The following is a 21,629-nucleotide window of genomic DNA, read 5'->3' as shown; positions in this document are numbered from 1 at the left end:
GGGCAGTGATAGATTAAAGATCAGCGAGCAAAAAACTCCCCAGCCACTCTTACCTCATTTTTACCGCCTTTTCGTTTTTTCCCTCCTCCTCTTCAGACTGTAGATATGGTTGTTTCTGTTGTTGGATCTGGATGCGTTGTTCTTTTACTTCCCCCCCTTCGCTCAGTACCGAGTAGGATTCATCTGGTAGGTGTCTGTATCGATTTAGCAGCAATGCGAAGTCGAAAAAGGCAGGAGAATCCAAAGAGAAAAGTGGATTTTTTGTATTATTATTCTGTGAACAAGGGCACTGGATTTGATTTACAGTAATGTATGCTTGGGAACTCTTTAGTTCTCTTGTAATGATAGAATAACTTTCTTTTTCTGCGGAGCTCAAGGCCTCTGGAGTTGATTTAGTGCCGGGCCGTGAAAGTGCACCAGTCCAAACAGGACGACGTGTATATCCTTACTCTGGCAGTGCAGTGTTTCTGCACCCTGCGAAAAAGTTCAGACTTTCTTTCTCTCGGCTCAAAGGAAGGATAATCTTGATTTAATCAAATTAGGTACATAAATACACACATGCACATTATCCTCAGAGGGGTATTGGAACTAGAGAGCAAATCCACTTTGACTGCAGAGGCAAACATGGCTCTTTGTTGAAAGTTGAACCGGACACCTTTCACTTTTCCTAGGACATTTTCCATGCTGAGGGAGGCTCAAAAAACTGAGAGCCCCTTTGGAAAACCCCATGCTTCCACCCCTCTAAGAAACTCTAAATAACTCCTGATGTCCAGAAAAGTACATGTAACACAAAGTGAAATATAGTGATGGCTAGATAGGAATAATCCCTGAAAGCTGTACTTAGAATTCAAAGCTTGTGAAATTAGAAAATAACCAACTGACCGTGTGCGTGTAACCATCTAAGCACTTTCTCTCTCTCTCTCTCTCTCTCTCTCTCTCTCTCTCTCTCTCTCTCTCTCTCTCTCTGTCTCTCGCTCTCTCTCTGTCTCTCTCTCTCGCGCTCTCTCTCTCTCTCTCTCTCTCTCTCTCTCTCTCTCTCTCTCTCTCTCTCTCTCTCTCTGTCTCTCTCTCTCTCTGTCTCTCTGTCTCTCTCTCTCGCTCTCTCTCTCTCTCTCTCTCTCTCTCTCTCTCTCTCTCTCTCTCTCTCTCTCTCACACACACACACAATTTATCTCTCTCTTCCCTCCTCTCCCTCTTTCTCTCTTTCCGTCCCCGGTGCTCAGTAGGTGGGGAGATCCCCATGGATGTGCGGCTGGGCGGCGTTGGTGGTCAGTTGGTGTCTGAGGAGCTGATGACCCTGGGGGAGAGCTTGTCGCAGACCAGTGACCCCTCCCTCAAGCTGTTCCAGTGTGCCGTGTGCAACCGCTTTACCACCGACAACCTGGACGTGCTGGGCATGCACATGGGTGCTGAGCGCAGCCTGCCCGAGGAGGAGTGGCGCGCCGTGGTGGGCGACTCGCACCAGTGCAAGCTGTGCCGTTACACCACACAGCTGAAGGCCAACTTCCAGCTGCACTGCAAGACCGACAAGCATGTGCAGAAGTACCAGCTGGTGGCCCACATCAAGGAGGGGGGTAAGGGCAACGAGTGGCGCTTGAAGTGCGTGGCCATCGGCAACCCGGTGCACCTGAAGTGCAACGCCTGCGACTACTACACTAACAGCCTGGAGAAGCTACGCATGCATACCATCAACTCCCGCCACGAGGCCAGCCTCAAGCTTTACAAGGTACGTGCCTCATCTTCACCTCTCATCCTTCCTTTCACCCTACCGTTCTCCCCTTCCACCGTTCGTCCCTCTTCTCTTCTTCCTTCCTAACGTTACATTCCTCCACGGTATTCCACTGCAGATCTCTGGATTCTGCTCCGCTGCTAGCCTCTTCCACCGGTCATGAATGATGGCCCTGTTGTCTGACCCTTCTGTTCACAGGGCCCATGCAGAGGAGTGGGGGGGCTAGAACATGGCAGGTGGGTCCGGGTAAGGAGGATAAGGGGTGAAATCACTAGGAGAGGGATGAAGAAGTGTGAGGAGACAGAGGTTTGGTGTTAATACTCCTCGGGGCGGGAAAGGCAGAATCGTTCTCGACAGCCGTATTGATTTTCGCTGGACTTGGAGCTTCACCTTCTCCTCTAATCATTCCATAATAGCCAATGGATGAACACTCTCTGAACAAATGGCCATAAATCTAACAGGCCTGATTCCACTTAGGCACCTATCCTGTGTGTCTGCGGCTAGGCTGGGGCTACTCTGTGTTTAACCCAACCTGGCATGGCTACATAGACGGCTAACACAATCACACACACACACTAAGACGTAAACAAACACATACCATTCACCCACGCATTCACACACCCACACAACTGGAGCTCATCACACTGCTCTGTCCCCAAACACACTGTGCCTTTATTTACACAAAGACTCCACTCCATTCTCAAGTGTTAGGCTATTGGAAAGTAAATGGGCAAAACAAACAATATATTCTATTGGTTTTATACAAGCTTAACTCTTATTTTCTGTCCTTTTGCAGTATAACTGCTCTTGGCAAATAGTGTAATATAGGAGGGTGAAAAAGGAGGAGACATTATTGTGTTTTTAATCACATTAAAAAGCTAGGATAGAATAGACCAATTGAGAACCCTCTCCAAACACCTGTCTCTCTGGCCCCAGTGAAAGCCCCTTGCTTTATGAATGGTTCCTGGGATCCGCTGATGTTTTTATTGCAGGTTTCCTGTCTGCAAGGCCTTTGTAGTGAGAGATCCTACAGTAACTGAGACAAATGTTTTTTCAACACTTAGGGGAGGTGTGAGGCTCTGCTCCCAGGTCGACCATTAGGAGGGCCGGAGGGAGCAGGCCGTGTTGACGCTCGATCAGGGTAGGGTAGGGCCCCGGCCGCCGTCCCAGCAGCCTCTGGGCCTGGAGAGAGACAGAGAGCAAGGTTATAGTGGAGCCGGACTGGAGCGGTGTCTCCACCACTCATGCCCAGACATGTAGCCAGGATATTTACAAATACCACACTGATTAAAATATGTAACACAATCTGTAGGACACGCTGGGCCTGGCCTGTGGAGGCGGAGAGGCTGAGAGTGGCCTCCTAGTGCCCCAGGCTGGGTTCATCCTCACTGGGCAGAGCTGGGGTAACGCTGGGTGTTCTCTGTGCCACTGAAACAGACGGGGCACTCTGCCCACATGCCAGTGGCACTGTCTCACACTTGACCGAAATAGATGGGCCCTGACATCCTGCACTCACACCTAAGGTGGAAAATAATGTTTTGTCTGAAAGGAGAGTGAAGAGTTTATATTACATTGTCTGTCTGCCTGCCTTCCACTTTATCATGTGCCAAAATGGTGAAAGGAACAGACAGTTTTTTTCCTTCCCTTAACTTTGCTTTACTGTAGAAAGTTGACACACTGTATATGGTAATACGACTGGGGAGGATTAAATATGTACAGTGCCTTGCAAAAGTATTCATCCCCCTTGGGGTTTGTCCTATTTTGTTGCATTACAACCTGTAATTTAACTAGCTTTTTATTTGGATTTCATGTAATGGACATACACAATATAGTCCAAATTGGTGAAGGGAAATTTTAAAGAAATGTCAAAAAGAAAAAAAACAGAAAAGTGGTGTGTGCCTATGTATTCACCCCCTTTACTATGAAGTCTCTAAATAAGATCTGGTGCAACCAGTTACCTTCAGAAGTCACATAATTAGTTAAATAAAGTCTACCTGTGAGCAATCTAAGTGTCTGTCACACGATCTCAGTATATATACACCTGTTCTGAAAGGCCCCAGAGTCTGCAACACCACTAAGCAAGAGGCACCATGAAGACCAAGGAGCTCTCCAAACAGGTCAGGGACAAAGTTGTGGACGACTACAGTTCAGGGTTGGGTTATAAAAAAATATGTGAAACTTTGAACATCCCATGGAGCACCATTTAAATCCATTATTAAAAAATGTAAAGAATGCTGCAAAGCTCCACAGCGGAGATTGGAGTATCTGTCCATAGGACCACTTTAAGCCGTACACTCCACAGAACTGGGCTTTATGGAAGAGTGGCCAGAGAAAAGCCACTAATAAAGAAAAAAAGAAGCAAACACATTTGGTGTTCGCCTAAAGGCATGTGGGAGACTCCCCAAACATATGAAAGAAGGTTCTCTGGTCAGATGAGACTAAAATTGAGTTTTTTGGCCATCAAGGAAAATGCTATGTCTGGTGTAAACACAACACCTCTCATCACCCCGAGAACAACATCCCCACAGTGAAGCGTTGTGGCGGCAGCATCAAGCTGTGGGGATGTTTTCATTGGCAGGGACTGGGAAACTGGTCAGAATTGAAGGAATGATGGATGGTGCTAAATACAGGGAAATTCTTGAGGGAAACCTGTTTGTCTTCCAGAGATTTGAGACTGGGACGGAGGTTCACCTTCCAGCAGGACAATGACCCTAAGCATACTGCTAAAGCAACACTTGAGTGGTTTAAGGGAACATTTAAATGTCTTGGAATGGCCTAGTCAAAGCCCAGACCTCAATCCAATTGAGAATCTCTGGTATGACTTAAAGATTGCTGTACACCAGCGGAACCCATCCAACTTGAAGGAGCTGGAGCAGTTTTGCCTTGAAGAATGGGCAGAAATCCCAGTGGCTAGTGCCAAGCTTATAGAGACATACCCCAAGAGACTTGCAGCTGTAATTGCTGCAAAAGGTGGCTCTACAAAGTATTGACTTTGTGGGGGGGGGGTGAATAGTTATGCATGCTCTAGGTTTCAGTCTTTTTGTCTTATTTCTTGTTTGTTTCACAGAAAAAAATATATATTTAGCATCTTCTCAGTGGTAGGCATGTTGTGTAAATCAAATGATACAAACCCCCAAAAAATATTTTAATTCCAGGTTGTAAAGCAACAAAATAGAACAAGTGCCAAGGGGGTGAATACTTTCGCAAGCCACTGTACAACACAATCTCACCCCCGGAACACAGAGCCCTGCTGGCCCTCACTAAACAGGCAGCTCCCATCACTCCAGACATGTGTAGTGGCGAAAAAATTTGTTCACAAATTGACAAGAATTATTACTGCATTTCACAACCCACAAATTTGATTAGTGGATGATAAGTAAATGGTTCTGAGGCCTAGCTCACTGCAGCACAGGTTGGCTCCCCACTTGACAATGTCACAGCCTTTGTGACGTGTTGGATTTCCAGTCCTTGTAGAGTAGAGTGAATGACAACCAGACAGGCAGGCAGAACCCCACAGCACAGCAGGCCCTTGAGCTCAGCCACAGCCTCAGCCTTCGGCTCAGCCTGGCAGATTATGCAAGGATGAAGAAAGGAAAAAAATAAAAATAATTTATTCCTCCCAAAAGAAATGTGATGCGAATAGCAGCATTTTATTTTAACCTTTTTGGGGAGAAAATAAATCATCAAGTCAGCATAAACAGGCTGTAAGATGTGGGAGATCCTTGGGACACTTCACCCAAATCAAAACTGGTTTGCATTAAACAGGCCCTTTGTGTCCACGGCTCCGTATAAATTGGAGCCTGTAATTACTGGAATTAAAAAGGAAGGTTTAAACTGAGGGCTAAGCTGGATGGGATAATTTGAGAGTCTGTGGTATGTGGCCCATATTAGGGCTTTCTAAAAATATCCCCCCCACCACCCCACGTATTGGAATGTTCCGAAAGCCCACGGAAAACTTGAGCGATGCGTCCTCACCGCACGGACCACCACGCAGTGGGGGTGATGCTGCAGCCTCTTCCTGACTCCCTTGTGCTGGGTTTGAAGACGCTCAATCAGGAGCCCCACTCTGGCTGCAGTTGACACACCCCTCTGCTCTTAAATGAACTTTCACCTTCCCTTCATGTCTCCCCACTCACTGTCGGCTTTGTAGTGGCGGTAGTGATGTCATGATGGTCACCCATAAGCTCAAGCAGATGGCCCTACACTACAATATGCAGGTCACCCCAAAGTTAAGCTCTCTTTTATTGGAAGCTTCAGCTCCCCCACTCTCCCTAGAGACACTCTGGCCTGGAGTCTCACAGTTACCTTACGGTAGTAGTAGTAACATATCCCTCCAAATGTCTCTGACAGAGACTCACACAGGTTTATTAAACGTTCTCAGTAGGCCTCAGGTGCTTGTCTGTAGGATGCGTAAGAGTGAAGGGGAGAGGAGGCTGGGAGCCGGCCAGCTCCCTCCCAGTCCCAGGCCTGAGCTGCTGTGCTCTGCCTCACTCTGCTTCTGCCCACACAGGATGGGCGGAGCCTGGGCCGGCCAGGCCTTTGCTTCCAGGCAGGAGTTTGGGGAAAGGGGAGGAGCATTGAGGGCTAGCTGGCTACCTTCCTTGTCTTGGAGGCCGGTGCGATCTGCGGTAATTGAGATTGATTGGATGTTATTTTTCCCCTTGCAAATGTAGTCCATTAGCTTGGCACATGCATAATCAGTTTAGAGCGCAGTTAGCTGAATGTAATCATGTTCCTCGGTGTCTGCTCGCACAAAATCCACTCCAGATGCCGCTTGGCCTCGGAAAGAGAGGAAGAAAGTGCCGTCACTATCACATGGGGAATCTTTAACCAAGAAAGCCCCGACACCCCTCCCTCTGTCCTGGCCCTGCTCTATTAAACACACAACTGTACAAACTCTCCCATAGACACACACACAGCTGTTCAAACTCTCCCATAAAGACGAACACACACACACACACACACACACACACACACACACACACACACACACACAGACACACACACACACACACACACAGACAGTGCACGGCGACTGCCTCCCTTACACCTGAAAACAGGCCTTCAGAACAGATCACATGTTCTCAAGTCTTAGCTGCTAAGACTAACGCGTTGCTGACTGGGACCCAAGCCCGGCCCATTAACCAGCGCAAAGCATCTGTATCTTGGATGCCTCTCCTCTCCTTATTTTCCCCTCCAGTGAGATCCAACTGGATAACTGAGCGGTTAGGAAAGAACATGTCTGAAAAAGCATAATAGGAGCAAAATGTGTGTAATGTAAATGAAGGGATTAGCTGCTACATGGAAATACATTAAGGTGTTTCAGTGAGGATCCTACTCAGCACAGGCACTCTGGTCCTCTGCCCCAGACTACACACTGACCTGCCCCATTAATGATCATAATTATCAGGATTGATTCCAAATCCTCCTGACCATCAGAGGAGAGGGGAAACCATCATCATCGTAACGAATAAGTAATGGTTTCACTCCAGAAAGGATTGTTTTTTATTATCAAATAAAAGTGGAGAGAGTAATTTGGAGTTAAAGTCACCGGGGAGCATTTAATCGCTGTTGGGATCCAATCCGTCATGGCTCTTTCATCTGCCAGCCGATCAGCCCAACCTCAGCCCCATCAGGAGACAGACAGACACTCACCACCACCACCAGACAGCAGTTAGAGGAGGGGAGGGGGGGGACAGACAGACAGACACTCACCACCACCACCAGACAGCAGTTAGAGGAGGGGAGGGGGGGGACAGACAGACAGAGAGCGAGCGCGAGGGGGGAGGGAGACGGAGAGAGGCTCGTTTAGACAGAGATACTCTGCTAATTATCATGGCTGGCCTGTGATTGTTCAGTAATAGTGCTCAGTGGGAAAGGTTGCAGCGGTTCCAGGAAGAGCTCGGATTTACTGGTACTACCGCTCTAATAAAGCGCTCCCTGCACATCCTGGGAGACAGCCCATTCCCCTGTACACACACACACACACACACACGCACGCACGCACGCACGCACGCACGCACACACACACACACACACACACACACACACATACACACACACACACACACACACACACACACACACACACACACACACACACACACACACACACACACACACACACACACACACACACACACTCCCCCTTTACAGCAATCACCTTTACAGAGGCTAGGGGGAATAGCTACATGCGTCTGTACAGATCACATTCTTTAGTACATAGTGCAGGTCATATGATATTGTGTAGCTCAGTACAAGTGGGTGGTAGCCGGTGTAATGTAAAGCTGAGGAAGTGTTTAAATTGTGTGTGGGGCCTCCTTACACTCCCTCAATCAACACAGCAATGATCCAGAACCCCCTTCCCCTTCCCACCTCCCTCTGGCTATAGCCTGCCTGCAGGGTGGTGAACTCTGAGCTGCATTGCCTAAACAGGACCCAATCACTCCAGAGGGTGGGTGGGACCACAGTGCTCTCTCTGAGGAATAGAGCTCAGAGGATCAGTCTATGATTGGCTGTAGTCGCTGTCAGTCAGGCTGTGAGGGGTGTGGTATCAGAGAGGGAGGGTTCAGGACTCAGTGTTTGGCAGTGTGTTGGAATTTCACAAGTCCTCCAGCTCCCACCTCGGAGAAGGCCATGCGCTGACCCGTGGCCCAGCTGCTGCACTGCTGCTGCTGATTGGGAGTGCATCTGCCCCTCTGTGGGTGTTTTGAGGGCCAGCACACAGAGAGAGAGAGAGGGAGTGAGAGAGGCGCCCAAGCAGGGTAGGCCCAGCTTTATTTGAGCCTTTTTCACAAGCTGTTTACCTAGATTGACTAATAGAATGGCTAAATGGGCCCTGGCCTGTACTCCCTCCCTCCTCACTGTGTGTCTGGTTAGAGATAGGGACGTGTCCAGCACTGCGTCATAACTCCGCAGGCCCACAGAGGGAGGGCCAGAGGAGGGGGGAGTGGGATGTTATGTTTCTGGTTCAGTCGGGAGTTGGAGTTCTTGGTTATTGTGTTAATGGTTGTTTGTTTTGACTTTAGTTTTTTTCTTTGGGCAGCCGGACAAGAGCAACTGAGCACGCTCCTGCCGGTGTGCAAGGAAGCCGTTGATCCTATTATCTGTTGCCTGATCAGCAGAAAAGGCAGATTGGCGGCTGAAGGGGAGGGTTAGGGGAGGACTCAGGGAGAGGAGGACTAGAGCAGCTCAGTGTATACTAGAGGGGGGGATTAGTAGAGTTTTAGGAGGTATGTTTGGTGTCAGTGTAGGACCTATATCTACAGGTATAACCCTCCCTCCTCCCTCCCTTCCACCTACAAACAGGACTTACTGACACCCCTATCACACCCCTATCACACACCAACACACCCACATCCCTCTCTCTTTCTCTCTTTCACTCTCCCTCTGTCTCATTATTTTCTGTCTGTTTCTCTCCTACCCCCTTCCATTCCTCTCCATTCTTTGTCTCCTGAAAATGAATAAACAAGGCAAGTACCCGTCACCCACAAAACAAACCAATACAGATTATAGGCCAGTGGGTGGTCTTGTATGGGGCTCTGCTTAAGGTTAAATATCTTTAATCCAACCAGGCTGTAAAACTACATATTCTCCCTAGCCAAATCCTCTTTCTGCACTCCCCAACACCGCCACCCCTCCTCATACTCCTCCCTCATCTCTTTCTTTATTCTTCCCTTAGTCTTCTCTCTCTTTATAGTTGCTCACTCTTCACTTTGGAGCAAGACATTTGTTGTTTATGCTCTGGTTAATTTATTCACTCTTCACTTTGGAGCAAGACATTTGTTGTTTATGCTCTAGTTAATTTATTCACTCTTTGGAGCAAGTCATTTGTTGTTTATGCTCTAGTTAATTTATTCACTCTTCACTTTGGAGCAAGACATTTGTTGTTTATGCTCAAGTTAATTTATTCACTCATCAGGGTTTCATAAAACAGCTTTTAAAGGATAAACACAGGGTCTCACCATAAAAATAGAGCAAACAAATCTAACTTTTCGAATGCTGCGTTTCTCCTCTACTCCCCATGACGGACCAACCGTAAGACTGAGAGCTGCTGGCGGCAAGGTAGCCTAGTGTTTAGAGCTTTGGACTAGTAACCGAAAGGTTGCAAGTTCAAATCCCTGAGCTGACAAGGTACAAATCTGTCGTTCTGCCCCTTGAACAGCAGTTAACCCACTGTTCCTAGGCCGTCATTGAAAATAAGAACTTGTTCTTAACTGACTTTCCTAGTTAAATAACGGTAAAACAAATAAACTTTTCAACTTGATGAGAGGAGGAATTATTGAGAGCGCAATTACATCTTACAGAATCAACTTCCTGTGCCGAGCCTGACTAGAGGGTCTCTTTCTCTATCATCTAATCAGTGTTTTACCCTGCCACTGCCAGCCTCAATCTTGTAAAGATGATATTACAGACGTATCAGCCAAAGTCCTATCTCTAGCCCCCCCCCCCCCCGCCCACACCATTTCCCATCCCAGAGATAACAGGGAGATTGCATCCCCTTCCTTGTCTTCAAAAAGACCAGATAAGAGCCACATTTAATCAGCAGGCGCTATAATTTGGTGTTAACTTTGCACATATTTGCAAGTCAAAGTGCAGTGAAATGACAGGCCAGGTAGATGGTGTCTCTTTGTCTATCGTGGCCTCTCCTCTCCAGTCTCTCCTGGGGCCATCTGGCTGGCCAGTCCGTAGCCAGGACGACCAGGAGAGTAAGTGCAGTCGATGGGCAGGTAAATGCTGCCTTGATGAGGCCTGGACCGGAGCTCCTCTGGATCTGTGTGGCTCCTAAGCTGAGGGGATGGAGAGAGAGGCAGGCTGGCTTACCGGCTCACCGCCATCAATACATCAGTGGCTTAGCGACCAGATTAACAGCCTGCGAGTGGTCAGTGCCACAAAACTGCTCCACTCGCCTCTCTATTCAGTGGGGCTGTGGGGCAGGCAGGGGGGTGAGGGGGAGTAGGGAGAGGGGGGATCTCAGTCATCAGGATGAGCACACAGGGACCCCTGTCTGTTTAGGTTTGGGCTGCCGAGGAGAGTCTGGTGACAGATAAATAACAGGAGTGCAATGGAAATGTGGACCTAGCTGTTTGAATTTCACTCCCATTACCTTGTAACGCCCTACTAGTGAGTTTAAATGGGTATTTGATGGGTTAAGTCTAATGCTGGTGGTATGCATTTTATTTGCTATATTAAAGGGATACTTCAGGATTTTGCATGCAGTTTATAGGAAGTTGCAAACTAGTGTTAGCACAAATGCTAAGTAGCGTTAGTGCAATGACTGGAAGTCTACTTTAACACCAGCATGCTATTAGATGCCATAGACTTTGGTAACGGCTAGCATGCTAGTACAGTGGGGCAAAAAAGTATTTAGTCAGCCACCAATTGTGCAAGTTCTCCCACTTAAAAAGATGACAGAGGCCTGTAATTTTCATCATAGGTACACTTCAACTATGACAGACAAAATTAGAAAAGAAATTCCAGAAAATCACACTGTAGGATTTTTTATGAATTTAAATTATGGTTGAAAATAAGTATTTGGTCACCTACAAACAAGCAAGATTTCTGGCTCTCACAGACCTGTAACTTCTTCTTTAAGAGGCTCCTTTGTCCTCCACTCGTTACCTGTATCAATGGCACCTGTTTGAACTTTTTATCAGTATAAAAGACACCTGTCCACAACCTCAAACAGTCACACTCCAAACTCCACAATGGCCAGGACCAAAGAGCTGTCAAAGGACGCCAGAAACATAATTGTAGACCTGCACCAGGCTGGGAAGACTGAATCTGCAATAGGTAAGCAGCTTGGTTTGAAGAAATCAACTGTGGAAGCAATTATTAGGAAATGGAAGACATACAAGACCACTGATAATCTCCCTTGATCTGGGGCTAAACGCAAGATCTCACCCCGTGGGGTCAAAATGATCACAAGAACGGTGAGCAAAAATCCCAGAACCACACGGGGGGACCTAGTGAATGACCTGCAGCGAGCTGGGACCAAAGTAACAAAGCCTACCATCAGTAACACACTACTCCGCCAGGGACTCAATTCCTGCAGTGCCAGACGTGTCCCCCTGCTTAAGCCAGTACATGTCCAGGCCCGTCTGAAGTTTGCTAGAGAGCATTTGGATGATCCAAAAGAAGATTGGGAGAATGTCATATGGTCAGATGAAACCAAAATATAACTTTTTGGTAAAAACTCAACTCGTCGTGTTTGGAGGACAAAGAATGCTGAGTTGCATCCAAAGAACACCATACCTACTGTGAAGCATGGGGGTGGAAACATCATGCTTTGGGGCTGTTTTTCTGCAAAGGGACCAGGACGACTGATCCGTGTAAAGGAAAGGATGAATGGGGTCATGTATCGTAAGATTTTGAGTGAAAACCTCCTTCCATCAGCAAGGACATTGAAGATGAAACGTGGCTGGGTCTTTCAGCATGACAATGATCCCAAACACACCGCCCGGGCAACGAAGGAGTGGCTTCGTAAGAAGCATTTCAAGTTCCTGGAGTGGCCTAGCCAGTCTCCAGATCTCAACCCCACAGAAAATCTTTAGAGGGAGTTGAAAGTCCGTGTTGCCCAGCAACAGCCCCAAAACATCACTGCTCTAGAGGAGATCTGCATGGAGGAATGGGCCAAAATAGCAGCAACAGTGTGTGAAAACCTTGTGAAGACTTTGTGAAAACGTTTGACCTCTGTCATTGCCAACAAAGGGTATATAACAAAGTATTGAGATAAACTTTTGTTATTGACCAAATACTTATTTTCCACCATAATTTGCAAATAAATTCATTAAAAATCCTACAATGTGATTTTCTGGATTTTCTCATTTTATCTGTCATAGTTGAGGTGTACCTATGATGAAAATTACAGGCCTCTCTCATATTTTTAAGTGGGAGAACTTGCACAATTGGTGGCTGACTAAATACTTTTTTGCCCCACTGTATATACCATAGACTTCCAATCATTGCGCTAACGCTAGTTAGTATTGGCTCTCGAAACTATCCCTAACTTCCTTCATACTGGATGCAGAGACGTAAACATTTTATCCATAAGTTCATCTTACTCTGGGGCAGTAGATAAAGGTCTTATTGCCAAAATACCAAAGTGTCCCTTTAATATTCAGAACTAGTCCAACATTAAACAATTCTCTCTATGGGCATTTTTTCTTTGAAGATGAGAACTCACCGAGCCAACCCCATAGCCCAAACACAATTGCTGGGGAGATTTGAACTCCTAACCTGGAGATCCTCAAGGCCTTAGTTCCATAGTGTGGGGATAAAAAGTAAACCCCACCCTCCCCCATGGCGATAACTGTCAGTCCAAGTGGCGTATGTTTGGCCTAATTGCCGTGTTCTGGAGTCCAGCGTTAGGACTGGGAGCTGTAAATCTATCAGTGTTATGGGGGCAATGTTTTCTCCAGATGTAGACGAAAGATTTCATCCCTTTGTAATTAAGCAGTGCAGCCCAGGGTGTCATATGGTTTTTATTGGGGCACTCTGGGAAAAATCATTTCGCACCTTGTTTTCTCATCATGCCCTTTATTCTTGTATAAAAGGAAGGATAGAAGGGAGAGAGGAGATGTTTAAGAAGGGAAGGCAGGAAAATAAAATCTGTTTGAATAACTATATGGAAATGACTGGGTATTGATTTAGGAGACTGAGGTAGGAAGGGGAGGGTGCAGCACAGGGGGTAATCAGAGACTTTCTCACACAGAAAACAGTAAGAGGAAATAAAAAGATTCAATTAGAATACATAGAATTTTCCCAAATGTTATCGTTTCCTCCTGGTGTCTGTGTTTCCACCTGTGCTCTACTTTAAACTCATTAAAGGAATGAGAGAGGGGGAGGGAGTGCACAGAGTTACGGGTTAGGGACAAGAATGCTGTTCAACTTTTCAAGGACAGCGCTAGTTTATAGCCTTCACATTCCCTCATAACAAACTGATGCCTGGAATAAAGGACACTGTAAAAACGATTGTCCCTCACTCCGTATAAGCCCCACCCACTTGCCATCATCATCAGTCACCCCTCACCTCACCCTTTTTCGTTTATGTGGCAAACTTAGGGGTCAAACCTTCTGAGGTGAGTGTTTCTTTTACTAGTCACAGCTGGTGAAAGTGCGATAGAGAGGGATTGGACCTTTGTTCAAAATAAGCGGTTTCACACATTTGTATTTTATAAAGCACTTTTCAATCGCTGGGTGATTTATGGAGCTGTGCTGTCCTGTTGGAGGGCCTCTCTCTCTCTGTTCCCTGTGAGCACAGATCAGAAATACAGACAGCAGAGGAAGTCTTCACCACAGCCTCTCAGCTCCTCTCCTCTCAGCTCCCTCCCAGATCCCAAATCACTGAGGACTATTCCTCATCTCCTTCCTCACCAGTCCCCGTGCCAGGCCCACAAACCCCACTTTATAACGCCACCACATTCAATCAACACCAGACCTAAAATTAGGGCCCGCTGAATGATTCAAACGTGGATCCTTCTTTCAAATGGCCTATCTCTGTCACTACTTAGGAATGTCCTTAATTTATGCTTGTACGGTTGGAATGGTCTTGTTGGAGTAATTAGAACCATAAGGACTCTGTGCTACTGTATAAATGGGGTCTCTTGGAGCCAGTACGTTTACGTGCCATGAGAGTCGATTGCTAAATCTGGTTTGCAAATTATTATTCAAAATCATCAATAAATTAATTTAAGCAACTGAACGGAGAGTCTAGTTTAATGAGTTATGTGAACCAGGCTTTATTAAATATTTGTTTATGTTGCACGGGAGAGTAGTGTATATTAGTTCTTGCAGTGGCGTGTCCCAATGGGCCCAGATCTCCATGAACACAATCCCTGCTTTTGTTCTCTCCACTGTTCCTCTGATGCACCTCCTGTGTCTCCAGACTGCTCTTCCCAACATCATTTCACAGATGAGTTATGAGAGCACCGGTCTGTGTTGGAGATGATTCCCTCCATATTGCCAGCTAATATCCCCTTCCTTTAAGTCAGGATCCAGTTACTGGCCTCCATGGTCCCTGCAGGAACGGTCTTTGTTCCTGAATGGCTGGGAACAGGAACCTCTCTCTCTACACTAGATGTTTTTCCTTCTTTATGAAAAATAAATGTAGCTCCTTTTTATTCTTCTTAGACAAATCTGACGGGGTTTCTTCTCAGTTCTTTCATTTCATAGTGCTGTAGTAGGCACCTTTGAACTTTAGAAAATATGAAATGTCAAAATGACTGGAGTTTATGGGATCAAAACAGAATATCAAATTGAATAAAGTCGGGATTCTAGGAGTGACGAGACAAATTATTACAAATCCCTCAGTACATGAAACAACCCTCCAAAAATCTGATCGTTCTCAGGACCTGCTGTCTGTACAGTGATTTCCTGCCGGAGAGTGGGTTTTAACACACCTCGTCTCTTTCACTCCAAATGGGGCTTATCATTCAATTTTCCTCAATTTCCGGCTATTTCTGGCCTCATTTCAGTTTGCTCTATCATGGTGGACTCACTGACAAAGAACAGGTTGGAACAATTTGTGACATCCCTCTAGAATCACTTTTGATCATTGGCATTCTTTGATTGGTCATTTTATGTGTGTTGGTAGAGTGGCCTGTAACACCATTATCTGATATGATATATACTGTAGGCTGCATGGCCTCAGAGGCTACTTATATACACAGCATATTACACATGTAGAGTAAATAACAATGGAAATATGGCGTGTCTGAGTTTTGAAGTTCATTTGAAGGATATACCAGTAAATTTGAAGGATAGATTACTGTAGATTACTACCTGTAAATCGTACAGTTTGGTGTGAGAGCCGCCCTGCCCGTACATCTGGAGAGGTGTTTAGTGCCTTTCAAAGAAGAGCCCCAGCAACAGAGTATTCCCTGTATTCAACTTAACTTTTAAATCATTAAACATGATGAAGCCATCTCCGCAAAGTCAGGGGTTTATATACGAAAATCAAACGCCATCTGCCATCTCTGATCAGAGGCAACAGCCTTCAGGCCGGGGTTACGAAGGCACAACAGGAAAAGCCATTAACTGCCAATCACTGTATCGATCGACAAGCCAGTCCACCACTACCACCCCCCCCCCACACACACACACACACACTCACTGACTCACACGTATGAGCACTTACTGTATACAAACACACATTCAGTCATATAATAAACTTCCCTCATACTGCCAGGTTGGTCTGAAATGTGGAGGTTAGGCTACTCATCAGAGGAAAGTACACTCCTTTCCCCGCCTCTCTCTCCTCTCTCTTGCTCTCTGTCTAAGCGTTACCTTTCAAATGATCTAAAGATCGTCTTGCTGCTACCTTCCACGTAAGACAAAGGTTGTCTCTTTACCTTGGCTCTGTTGTTTATGTTGTCTGAAGAACAGTCACGCTGCTTAAGATATTTTCAATTTAAAACACAACCCTGCATTCTCTCTATCTAAAAATCACCCCAAAGGAACTCTGCCACCATGTCTAAGTGAGCGCAGACACTCCACCGCTCATCCGTTTCCCTCAACATTTTTGGAGCCCGACATCAGATAAAAAGGGAAAACTAATAGTCTGCCAAGGACAAAAGAGGGGAAAAAAGGGGGATTGATTTTTTTCCTCCATTTCCAATGGTGTCGTTAGGACTAAGGGTCATTAGAAGAATATTTACCTACTTCCTAGCTTAATAGAGATGCTGTGTATCAGGGAGTGATCGGGAGCAGAGGTCAGGGCTGGGGGGAGCAATTAAAGTGTATGGATCCAGGAACCCAGGGCCCGTCCCATTGTGTGTGCTGCAGGCACCAACTGATAGGTGAGCTGAAAGTACGGGAAAGGCAATGCATATTGAACATGGCTTTATAAATGTATTGAGCCATGCTACAAATGAACTGGAGCTGCACTAGGGACAGATGCATGCACACACTATCTTTAATAGGAGTTCACATAATGCACTCATTTCGTGTTTTGCACTGTTATTGTTACCTTTTGCTTACCTACGTCAGTCCTCTTAAGATTTCAAAGTAGCCGGAATATCTAATGTTCTTTCTTATTTATTTCCTCGTATCTCTTTCTCGCTCCCATTTGAGTGGTCTTCCCTCTGGCCACACAATAGCCAGATCCAGGGCAGGCATCAGGCATGATGAATGTGGCCTGGGGCCTATGCCCTCGCTCTTCCTCTGTGGTGGCCTCATCGACACATCAGCCTGGGAGGGAGAGCGAGAGAGAGAGAGGGGGAGGGAGGGAGGGAGGGCAAGATACAAACCAGACTAGCCATTTTCCTCGTCCTGCTCATAAATATTTGTGCGGCTGATTTATAAACAACGGAGCAAGAGACAAGATCAAAGTGAACTGTAACGGTTATATAAAACCAGGGCTTTTCACGACACTGCCCTACAACACACCATGCTTATACCTATTAAAGACAAAGCCATATATCACACGCCTTATTGGCAAGACTATTGAGTGGCCCCGTGCAGTTTAAAGCTTGGTGTTGCCCCTGCTATGACTCTAGGTCTCACAGCGCTAGACTGCGAGCTGCTCACACTGCTAAAAGGCTATAGGTATGTGCTATTGCTAACACTCTCCTGCACTCAGCCTGTAAACTCTGTCTGAGTTCAGTGGGACGTTTGATATTTTGTAAATGTCTGTAGCCAGTAAATTATATGCTGCCGTGTAATACAGCAGTTTAACAAGAGGAGTCAGTATGTCCTACGGAAGAGGGGAGTAGACAGCTGCACAGGCTGGTTCAGGCAGCCAGCCGGTCAGCCAACACAAAGGCCATGCCATCTCCAGAAGAGGGAGGAGGGGTGGGGGAAAGGGGAGGGGGTTCAGGGTCAGCTCTGTCGTGGGACAACTTTATGGGTCCAAGCCTAGTCGGAGATAGAGAGAGAGACTGAGATCCGCAGTATCATACACAGCAACACCCCCTAGACCCACTGGCCAGGGAGCAGAGTGGAGTGGGGCAGACATTCCACACCTACAGACAGTGTTTACCTCCCTGGCCCTGGTCTGACTCAGTCCCCCTGGGAGTGAGGGTGTGTGGGGGTATGAGAGGAGGGGCACTGCTCTCTCTCCCTGCTGACCCCGGCCCTCTCCCAGATGAATAACAGCAGAGACTGGCAGATGCAGGGAGGGCCGTGAGGACGCCTGCTAGTTGACCTCTGTGGGAGGGAGAGCAGGGTGGGTAATGGGAGAGAAAGAAAGTGTTTCTCAACGGAGATTCCCCCCTTTGTCCTAAAAATAGCTGAATAAACAGGGGATCCATCACCAGGACATGTGCCCAGGCAGCCAGGCAGGGTGACAGTGGTGGTGATGGGGGTAGGCTTCATGCTAAAGAGCCTGTCTGTCTGAGGACATCTGGCCCCCTGGCTCCCAGGAAACATGGTGACACTGCACACCTCACCTTATCCCTTACATAACACATAGCCAGCCTCTCTATTTTTTTATTTAACTAGGAAAGTCAGTTAACAACTAATTCTTATTTACAGTGACGGCCTACCGGGGAACAGTGGCTTAACTGCTTTGTTCATGGGCAGAACGACAGATTTTTACCTAGTCAGCTCAGGGATTCGATCCAGCAACCTTTCGCTCTAACCACTAGGCTACCTGCCACCCTCTATCGCTCTCTCTCTCATGTGTGAACACTCACTCACAGACAGAATAGCGCTGCCCATGTTCTTTACCCACTGGGCTTTGTCTGTGTATTATAGCAGCTATGATGTGAGAGGGTTTTATACTGCATGTTTGTGTTTGGTTGTATAACTGTTTACTACCAACAGTTGAAACTGGAGGAACCAGTTCTTTTAGTGGAAACCTCCAAGCGAGGACATGTTTGATAGGAAAACCACAGCAGCGCTGGTGTGGACATGGAGGACAGAGCCCGAGAGTGAATATTATATTATAGATATGCCTTGTATTTATCCAGAAGATTGAGGTTATTGCAGAGTCTGCCCAGGTAGGCCAGTGTTCTCTGTTCTGCATAGGGGTGTGTGAACAGTATGCACGTGCGTGCGTGAGAGAGAGAGAATGGATAGCAGACAGCTTCTCCCCAGTGTGTCTGACTCCAGCATGGTGAGAGTTGAGTTCAAAGCTCTGCTGGAACATCACAGGGCTGAAGCTGAGTGAGGCTGAGTGAGGCAGAGTGAGTCAAAGTGAGTCAGACGAGCCAGCCCGTGGTCTGGGAAGGGTTACTGAATTATTACTGATGGTTTCAGGGTAACTGTCTGACCGCAGGTCTGGCGAATATTAATCATTTATTTGATTGTCTGCATGTGCTGATTAATCAATCTGAGATCTGCAGGATTAACTAGCCCATTATTCCTTTATAAGAACAGATAAGAGATAAGACTTTAAAATATCATGTTCCATTTATCATTTATTTTTAGTCCCCTGCTGATGAGGGAGAAATAAAAACTGAGGTGAGATTGGGCAGCACAGCAACAGAGGGGAAGTGCTGGGGGAAGAGGGGAAGGGGAAAGAGAGAGGGAAAGGGAGAATAAAAGGGGATATAAGATGTAACCAGAAGAGGAAAAACGTCAGATTTAACTATGGCAGAAACATACTGTAGAGACCTCATGGAGGCATAGACCAATAGATACGATTTCATTAAAAGAGCCAGTGAGAGGCGGGAGGGAGAGAGAAAGGGAGGAGAAACAACGGGACCAGGAAGTTGATGGGAAAGTGATTGCTCTCCACCTGGAGCAGACTGTCTGCCTGCCTGTCTGTCTGGGAAAAGGGCGGAGTGCTGTTGCAGTGGACTCTTGCCCTGCTCTCTCCTCTAGGTAAATTCAGTTCTCTTACTGAGTGTAGCTTAATCCAACAATGGCAGAATTCCTGGGTGCAGCCCCACCCACGCCATATCCATGCTATAAATTCTCAATCTGCCGACTGTTTGTGTTATGTCATGTAATTCCTTTGATTCCGACATACCTCTGTTTGTAAATACAAGAGGCACTCAAAGGGCTGTGGTTACTTTACAAGTATGGCGCCCCCGGCGCTTTGGTGGAGAATAGTGGGAGGGAGAGACAGAGAAAGGGATAGGGAGAGGTGGTTAGAAACTGTATATACTTCCCGTGGCTCCTCTGCCAAGCCCACTCCCTCCAGCCTCTGGTTGCACAGTCATGCAGTCAGTCAGGCAGAGAGGCAGGAAGACAGGCAGGCAGAGGCAACAGCACAGCAGAGAGGAACGGAGTAAAGCAGGAACAGGGCAGAAAGCTGAGAGAGAGGAGGAGTATGTCCTCACTCATGGCTGAACACGGCCCCTTAATTATGCGCTTTTCAGCAGGTTTTATCTTTAACACTTTCCTCCCGGGGTTGAGATTAGTGCTCACCATGCTTGATTTACTGCACAATAACTGAACAAGAGGTTTACCTAATCAATAAACAGGAAGGGGAGAAAGTGGTGGCCTTTGAGGTATAGTTTGTGACTTTGTGCACCAGTAAGCAGGGTGTATAGGTGGACAGGGCAGCGGGACTGTGATGCCAGCCTGCCCGATGCCTGAGCGGTACGTTGAGCTCACCGCTTAGCTGTGCCTGCTCCTCTAGCGTCTCTCCTCGCCACAGTCACTGGAGTGGAAAACATGGGAGGTCAACAACAAGGGAGGTCACAAGTTGTCCTATAAAAAGTGGTTTAATGCGATCTTACAACCTACGTGAGGAATTTACATTAAAAGGGATACAAAGCTTTCCTGTGTGATGGGGAGCAGGAGGTTGCTGTGTCCTGTGTTAAATATCCCAAACATTTAATGGGCAGCTATCTCCAACGACCTCCGTGATGACACTGGGGCTAATGGCGTGAGTTCGCAGTGGTTATTTTGGGAAGCTCCGATGCCCGGCCAGGCCGGCAGAGGTCTTTCAGCACTGTTCTGGAAAAGCTTCTGCCAGCGTGACTGAAGCAGTAGGCTGCCTCCAATTAGACCGGGCTGTGTTGGGTTTTTGTGATGACCACCATATCTCAGCTGTAATTATGCTGCGCTGGGAATGATGAGGGTTTAGGTTATTGATCCTCCATTGATCACACTGATCAATGAGCACTTTGTTTGTCTTTTTATGGAAAGTGAGGTTCTAATTTTTTCTATGTCTAATGAGCAGGCTGGGCAGAATGACCCTATAAAGCCAGAATGGCTTTTTGTGTTAGCAGGGCCCTGGTGTATTCGATGATATTATGGGATAGAGGGGTTAGACCTTCACAGAGCACCACTTTTCACCACAAGTGCACACACTCCCGTTGGGCATGGGTTAGAGGCTGCTGGGGGTCTTAGAAAAAACTCATTTCAAATTCATGTCTAGTTGGGGGGGGGGGGGGCAGAAGAAGAGAGGCATGCTTTTTTCATCAGATAGTATCTCTACTGAAAGAGAACAGGACTCATTATATGAACATTGAATGAGTATCAGGTGATTAGGAAAATAATTAGATTTTATAGTATGAAGACGCATACAGGTGGTAACAACCTATAGTGTTTCTAACACTATAACACCCTATTTGAGGGTTGTATGCTTATCTGAGCTATTATTGGGTTCTATCTCAAAGTAGTTAGATAAAGTGATGTGTAGAATAGGTGCAGGGTTGAAGTTCTATCGGCTTCATAGTAGATGTTGGCATGGACCAGTTGGTGGGTGTACGGAGCTGGTAGAAGAACTCTCGACAGTAGTTTCACTCCACCAACAGGGTACTTAAACCTCCATACATAACATCACAGTCCAAGCCTTCCTCTTTACACTAGCACCTTATCTAACTGCTCCGCCCCCATTCATTCATTTGCATTTTAGTAAGGGGACCACTCAACAGCCTTTTTGGTCCTTTTGTCAGCTTGCTGCTGCTAATGAAAGATGTCCCCTTAAGACTGGGTTAAATATTGACTCTGGCTCGGTCCCATCATTGGTGTCTTAATTAGCTCGCCAGTGTAGAGAGGTAGC

General features: G+C 46.7%; 1 protein-coding gene across 5 annotated transcripts in view; it reads left to right on the top strand.

Annotated features, from left to right (window-relative positions):
- The window catches only part of LOC110526399 (zinc finger homeobox protein 3), a 170,058-nt gene that overhangs the window by 69,465 nt on the left and 78,964 nt on the right, over positions 1–21,629 (top strand). For 4 of the 5 annotated variants that reach the window (XM_036980760.2, XM_036980763.2, XM_036980762.2 and 1 more), the window contains one exon: positions 1,224–1,726. In XM_036980760.2, the coding sequence (XP_036836655.2) occupies positions 1,224–1,726 (503 nt within the window). The remainder of the gene's footprint in view (positions 1–1,223; positions 1,727–21,629) is intronic. The other variant, XM_090239352.1, reaches the window with a different exon arrangement.

Source organism: Oncorhynchus mykiss, chromosome 6 (assembly GCF_057628025.1).
Source record: "Oncorhynchus mykiss isolate SJ-2025 chromosome 6, ASM5762802v1, whole genome shotgun sequence".
NCBI classification, from domain to species: Eukaryota; Metazoa; Chordata; class Actinopteri; order Salmoniformes; family Salmonidae; genus Oncorhynchus; species Oncorhynchus mykiss.
This window is presented reverse-complemented; position numbering and strand designations above follow the sequence as displayed.